General features: G+C 30.6%; 1 protein-coding gene across 1 annotated transcript; it reads left to right on the top strand.

The window, feature by feature from the left end:
- Window positions 1-374: 374 nt before the first annotated feature.
- On the top strand, window positions 375-1,897 carry LOC129911082 (mucin-2). Its single transcript, XM_055988747.1, has 2 exons — window positions 375-488; window positions 549-1,897. The coding sequence occupies exons 1-2, from the start codon at window positions 422-424 to the stop codon at window positions 1,895-1,897; spliced, it is 1,416 nt and encodes a 471-aa protein (XP_055844722.1). The 5' UTR covers window positions 375-421.
- Window positions 1,898-7,629: the final 5,732 nt, after the last annotated feature.

The raw sequence follows: 7,629 nt of genomic DNA, 5'->3' as shown, positions 1-7,629 counted from the left end.
TTATGTTTATGACTCATTTTTCTTGCGTATTTCGTTAGAATAAAAACCAAGAAGCTTAGGTAATAAAAAAAAAGGTTAATTAGACTATCAAATTATTGCTGAACCGGTTAAAGTGTTTTAACTTTTAAAACTCTTCTTCGTGAGATTTCCATCTGATAGAAATCTCATTTAAAATGTTTAATTTATTTTTAATTGGACTTTTATTTATCTTATCATCTTAAAGAATATCAGATTTCAGAGAAAAAAAAAAAAAAAAAAGAGGTCATTTGATGGACAAAGTCATAAAACTGGGTGAATTCTTAAAGAAGAACAATTTCTACAGATTTGTATATAAAATGATTCTGCATTTGCAAAATGAGAGCAATACCAATCAATCAACTTCAACCTAAAGAACTCTGCAAAGAAAAAGAGTTCTATAAAAATGAAGACCTTCAAATTGTTGATTTTGGTCATCTTACAGTTGGCCAGTTTTTGTACCTCAACAAGTGGTAAGTTCAAAAATCAAACATTCCAAATCAAATTATTTTAATTCTCTGCATTTATTACAGCTAGCACTGAGCCTCTAGCATCCACATCAGCTGTACCATTTCAATTGATATCCCCTGCCCAATACCAAGCTATTCTCGAACTAAACAATGGCAATCCATTTATCTCACAAAACAGACTTATTTCCGGCGGTTCCGAAGTGATAACAGACATCATCAATAACATTGTTAATGGCCTAATAACCCCCGTCAATATAACCGGCTTGGATCCAATCAATAATTCACTTTTAAAACCTTCCATCGATAAGACCCAAGGTTATCCATTTTGTACCATTCAAACAAATAGAAATTCCCATCACTCTCAAAGAAGTTACGATGCAATTGTTGATCCTCCAGGCAGCAATTTCGGTACATTTTCCATCAATTTCTATCATCCGGGAACAGTGAATATTGATAACTATGATGAGGACTTGAGCACCGACGAATTGGAGCCATCAGACTATCGTCCGAGTTCAACAAGTCGGCCAGCAGCAACAGCCAACTCCAATCCTGCAGCAGTCGATTTGAATAAAGATAAACCTAATAGTTCCTCCGGTGCGCCGGTTATAAACTGCATTGTTGTTCTAAAAGAACCATCACCGCCAGCTACTCCATCACCAACTACTCCATTGCCACCAACTCCAACTCCCACACAACGTCCACCTAAACGGCCATCATATTATCCACATCAGTACCCAACTACATTAACCCATCCTCCTCGCGATCCACATTATTCAATTGGTCCTTATCAAATCATCCCTATTCCATATCCACCATTCCTTGGCTTGCTTGGACCGGCAGCATCATCAAGTGCTCCAAATTGGGCCAATTGGCCAAACACTCCAACATTCCCACCATCAAACAATCCCAATTCAGCGATATCGCCAACATGGCCATACTGGCCATCAGTGAATTCTCCATCCGTCGTTGCAGCCTCTCAGGGCATGAAGGGTCCCGGTCCATCACAAACTGCTCAACCAACATGGCCCTACTTGACAACGATCCCCTCACAAGCTGCAAGCACTCAACATCATCATCATGTTCCAGCGACATTACCCTTCAACATACCAAGTTCTTTCTGGACAGCAATCAACCCTAATGCAGCAGCAGAAAATGCAGTCCCTTTGCCAAGTTATCCAAATCCAGCTGCATGGTATCGTCCTTCAGCTGCGGGTGCATTTAATCCAAATCAATTAATGCAACAACAACAACAACAACAATACAATGAGGCAGCTAATGAGATTAGGTCTGTCTTGCATGATGATGAAACAGATCCTGAAGATAAGGAAAATCTGGGGGATGCACTAATTGAAGAAGGAGTTCAAAATTCTCGTAAAATACAATCACGACGAATGGGGGAGAAACGAATTTAAGAAGTTTTTTTTACCTCGAGATTCGATTGTATGGATATTCAATTTTTTTTTTTCGTTTTCAATTAAAAATGAAACTCAAAAGTGTGACAAAATAAAAATAAATTAAAAATAGAAATCAATTTAAAAACATGGGATTTTGATATTGTTTTTGATTTAATTTGCACGAGGGGAACTGATATTACTTTTTTTTTTTTTCAATCAACTTTTTAAGGTAAGTTTTGGTTTCCAGAAAAAATCAACTCCAATTAAGATTTCTTTAGGGGAGATTTACAAATTAAGAAGAACACTTTGAATTTGTATTTCATTTCAGCAGTTTTAATAATTTGAAAAAAAAGAGGTTGTTTGTAAAGCCGGTTTACGGACGATGATTTTACGTGATAACGTAAGTAAGAAAACAGGTTGTGTGCTTTTAAAATGAGTCAATTGAAGCGTTTATTTCTCGACTGAAAAGGTAAAGTATCTTAAGTCGACTTAAGATGTTTAGAGTTTTTTTTTTGTTGAACCCCATTGACATTCTAAAGGCCTACAGTTCTGTCTCATCAGCATCTTTCTATCTCACTCCTTTGCTTTTTTATGCACAAAAACAATTTCATCTTATGTTCAAAAGACACATCTTTACACGCGGTAAAATATCTTAAGTCCACATAAGATTTTGTGTTGTGTAGACTTAAGATTATATTGGGTTAAGACTTTTTCATTCTAGTGAAATCATAAATTATCTTATGTTGACTTAAGATATTTTCACGCGTGCAAGCAGAAACAAAATTCATCCTTAAGTTGACATAAGATAAAATACTTCAATATTTTAATAATTTTTTTATTATTTTTGTTATTTTTTTCTTCGTTATAAGATAAAATACTTTAAAAAAATCGAAAAAAGTGTGAAAAGGCAAATCATCTTATGTCAACATAAGATGATTTTTTGAATTTTAAACTGAAATTTTTCTCTCCCTAAGTAGTCATAGGATAATTTACCGTTTGCAAACCAACAAAAATTCTCGTTAGAACAAGAACATAAGATGTTTTTCTGCGTAGTTTGACTCTGAATTTTCATTTGTGCGCACGTTTTTATTTTAGTGAAGTGAGTTAATAATTCAGTTTTTTTTTCCATTTAGTGTTTGAAATAGTGTTTTTTATACCAGGATTGACTAATTAACTATAACAAATTAAAGACATACAACAAAAAAAGGTATGTACATACTTATTGTTAAATTAATTTAAAATTACAAGAAAACTTTCTTTTTTCAAATTTATAATTCATAAAAATTATTAATTCTTTAAAATACTTTTCTTTAGATTAAAAAAAAAAAAAAAAAAACACTTTAAAAAACACTTTTAAAGTCCTAGAAATGAAACAATCGATGTTTTTAAATTTTTCAGCGGTCTTAAAAAAAAAATTTATGTGGCGCAAAAAAAAAAAAAAAACAATCTCGGAGAAGCTTTTAAATGGAGCTCCATAAGATGGCTTAGATACACAAAAACGTTTGGCCAAATAGAGTATAAGACTAGGTTAGATGAATCCGAGGGTTTTAAAATCTTGAACATAAAAAAGAGGAATTAACAAAGTAACTACAAGTATGGTTAAAATTGCATACGATGAATCCATTCAAATAAGCTCTGCAAAAAAAAAAAAGATCTTCTTGATATGCTCGACTTAATTAATTCTAATTTTCACGACTTTTATCTTAAACTGCGTTCCGATGATCAACCAGATGTTCAACCAGACATATCAGATGAATCAGAAGAACCGGATGAATCAGAATACGGGACCTAATTTTTGCATTAATTATTATTACTTGCGATATAGGTACTATAGGTACGGTGACCATCCGTCCCGGTTTACCCGGGACTGTCCCGTATTTCTACAGCTTGGCCCGGGTTTTGATTTAAGAAACCCGGGACGTATAAGTGTCCCGTATTTTGTAATTTGTCCCGTGATTGTCCCGTATTTGAACATTATCTGATTTTTGTATTCAATATTTTAAATACTTTGTACGGAAAACAAGAAAACAGTGTCTGGAAATTAAAATTAAATACGCTGCTGAAGCAAAACGAACATTTTTCTAAGTCTCCAAAGTCAAAAAACTTTTGCTGCAAGAAAAATTGCCTGGACAAATAAATGGGAGTGACAAACAATTGAAAAATCTCCATATATTCCAGCACAGTTAAGAATTTCGTTACCTAAGCTGCGTATTGTGCCATGAGCAGCAAAATTTTCGTTTGCGATTTCTTTGTGCTGGTTTTGTAAGAAAATTTTCGTTTCGCCTCCAGACTAGGTATTAGTTTTTTTAAAATGTTCGTCAATTATTTAGTTCCAGCGTCTGTTTGTCAGGTTGCTACACCAGGTTAAATATTTTAGAAGAAAGAACAACATATGGAAGAGTAAAGAACCCAGATTAGTTTCAAAACTTTTAAGGAAATGTTAAAAGTTGTGTTAAAGATCATACAATTTCAAAATCATTTAAAATAAAATTAAAATGTTAAAAAACAGCTCTCCTGATTTTGATTAAAATAATATTTTCTTAGAAGTTGTTAACAGACATTATTATAAAACCATTTTTTTGATTTCTGATTTCGACTTAAATGATTTCAACAAAAACGCTCCCATAAAATCGTTTAGGCAATCTTGATATCAAAATAATTAAAAAATTATGAAAACTCATTTAAAAACATTAAATTTTTTATTGAAAAATCAATATTTTCAAAACGATCCAACGAATTTTTATCTGTCCCGGGTTTCGCTTCCAGAAATATGGTCACCGTAACTATAGGGCAAGTTTAGGATTCGTAAAAAAAATCGAACTCGAGATAACAATTTTACATGACATTACGATGATGGAGAATGCCAAAAAAGTGGGTCCGGCAATTCTGTCTGTCTGTCTGTCTGTCTGTCTGTCTGTCTGTGTGTCTGTCTCTTTCTGGAGCTGCAGCCTAAACGAGTGAAGTGATTTTCTTTAAACTTGGTAGTTAGCAGTTTTTGGTGATTCCCTAGAGGGGAAATTGAAATTTTTTTTTATGACCAAAACTAACGGTACCTGCCATATAACGGAAATAGAAAAGTTAATTTTTTTCAAAAACGGCTCTAACGATTTTGATTAAAATTTTTGTGTGTAGTACACATAAGAGCCAACTTTTTAAATAAAAAAAATATTTTTTGTACCGTTATTAACGGTAGGGGAGAGTGGGGCTAAATGTAACAGGGGTAAGAATTAACAGCTAAAAAAAGCGATGTTCCTTTCAATATTAAGAAACGCGTAAAGGAGAAAAATGCTCAATTTTTGAATATCTACCGGCACATTTTCTTCAGATGAAGATTAGACGACAGGGTGAGAAGTTACACTAGTGGTGCCCAAAAAATGCATGTTTGTAACTTTTTTTTTTAATTTTATTTTTGGTCTACCTCTTTACCCGAAAAAGATAGAGTGCTAAGTGTTTTTTTGTTATATGCAACCGTGTTTTGGCTCAAATTGCGTGTATGTGTTATGTCTATATCAGTTTCGCTTTTTTTTTAAATTGATTTTATGTGCCAAATTTCATGCTGGGGCTAGTTGTAACATTTTTCCGGGGCAAGTTGTACCATGTAAAAACCTACCTATACTGAAAAACTGTTTACCTAATATAATTAACAACCCTGAATATGAATGCTTGTAATTGAATTTGTATTTATTTTGAAATTGGAAACACATTTTTGAACCACCATTTGAATTCATAAAGCTTATAAAACAATTTATGAATTCGAATAACTTTTATTTAAGACTACTGTCAAATTTTCTCTGGAAATCTTGGATTTGCTCCACTTTTTACAAATTTGCACCAAAATTTCATGACTAAGATTTGTTTTTATTGTTATTAATTAAAAACAAATAAATATAAACAAATAAAGGTATTTTTCTCTTATTTTTAGTTCTTGGTACAACCTACCCCGGTATGTGTTACACTTTGCCCCGTATGTGGGGTAAGTTGAAACAACACGATTTTTTTTTTGGAAGCTATATTTTTCAACATTACCGTTATGTTTTGCTAAATTTTTATGATGGATCTTGGAGCTAAAACATGGGTCTTTAATTTAAAAAAGGTCTGGTTGACCCACTTTCAAATTTGTAGGAGAACCATCGATTTTAGAAAAAAGTGTTACATTTGGCCCCACTCTCCCCTACCTGTCATAGAACGGTTTTTTTTCGTTTCTGAATATCTCGTACAACATTAACCTGATTTAAATGAAAATTTTTAAGTAAAGATAATATTAAAATTTTAGAAAATTTTCAAAAAACGCATTTTTGGTTTTTTAAAAAAATATTTCAAAATTTTTTTTTGAAAAATCAATTTTTTGAAAACGGATCAATGAAAAATTTTGAAATTTAGGTTTTATGTGTAAATTAATTATTTCTTCAATATGGCATACCAACTTTTTTTTTGAAAAATGTTAAAAAATTTGTATATATAAAAAACTATTTTTTTAAAAAACGGCTCCTACAATTTTCGAAAATTTTTTTCTAAAAATACCTTTTTATACGAGAAATAAAATGGCATATTTGTTTTTTTTTTAAGATAATATAAAACGGAGTTTAATTAATTATAAAAACAGATTTAATTTTTTTATACTACTTATGAAATTTCTTCAAAATATCAAATTTTAAATTTTTTGAATAAAAAGCTTTAACATTATAGTTACATTAAGCATAAGAGCAAGTACGTGCGACCCCAGTCGTGCAATTTATTTTTTTTTTATTTTAAGACCACATTAACAATGCTATATGAAATCAAATTAAGTTTTTTGTTTCAGTTTTTTTTTTATGTTCTTTGTTTTTTTCTAATGAATTTATAATTTGGTTTAAGTATTTAATTTCTATTAATTTTATTTAGTTTTTTTTGTTTTTTGTTTTCACTATTTAAAGTTTATCTCAACAAGAAATGTGATTATTTAATTTTAAGGGCTTTAAGTTTTTCAAATAAAAAACAGAAAATATCATCTTAAGTCTCTTTCTTTCCACTTTTGCACACGCGAATCATTTTAAATGGACATAAGAATTGAAAAAATCCTTTGAAAACACGAGGCAAAATATCTTATCTCAATTTAAGATTTTGGAAATTAATATAAAATAAAATTTCCTTATAACGGGAAAAATATTAAAAATATCTTTTTGAAATAAATTAAAAAAAAAAAGATCATAAAATTTGACATCTAAATGTTTTATACAATTAAGTCTACACTTGAAAGAATTTTTGGGAGGCAGCTCTCCTGAAAAATCATCAAAATTGACATAAGATACTTAACCTTTTCAGTCGAGATTTATTTCAAACAATCATAATTTACAAGAAAAAGCTAAAAAAAAATTACCTTTTTTCTTTTCTCATTATATTAATTTTTTTTATTTTAAAAGCTTACAAAAAAAATTATACCATTAAAAAGCAAAATATTTCAAAATCTACCGTGGAAAATTTATCTTTTCACTTAAACTTTATTACCATATTATACAACTATTGGTTTTGAGAAAATTTCTGTGAGTTCGATAGAGTTATTTTAAGATTTAAAACACAAGCAAAGAGTGTACTAAACAATTGTCTCACACTTGACGTTGAAATTAGTTTTGCTCAAAAGCGCTAGATGTTTTCCAATTTCTACAAATTTTTTTAAAAGTTTCCACCCTAAAATGTATTTTTTTTCCTTACGAAGAACAATTAGATAATGTATTTTTTATATTAAACTAATAGTAGGAGATCCCGATATAGGA

Source organism: Episyrphus balteatus, chromosome 1 (genome assembly GCF_945859705.1).
Source record: "Episyrphus balteatus chromosome 1, idEpiBalt1.1, whole genome shotgun sequence".
Classification (NCBI taxonomy): Eukaryota; Metazoa; Arthropoda; class Insecta; order Diptera; family Syrphidae; genus Episyrphus; species Episyrphus balteatus.
Note: the sequence above shows the minus strand (reverse complement) of the source record. Positions and strands in the feature narration are given on the sequence as shown.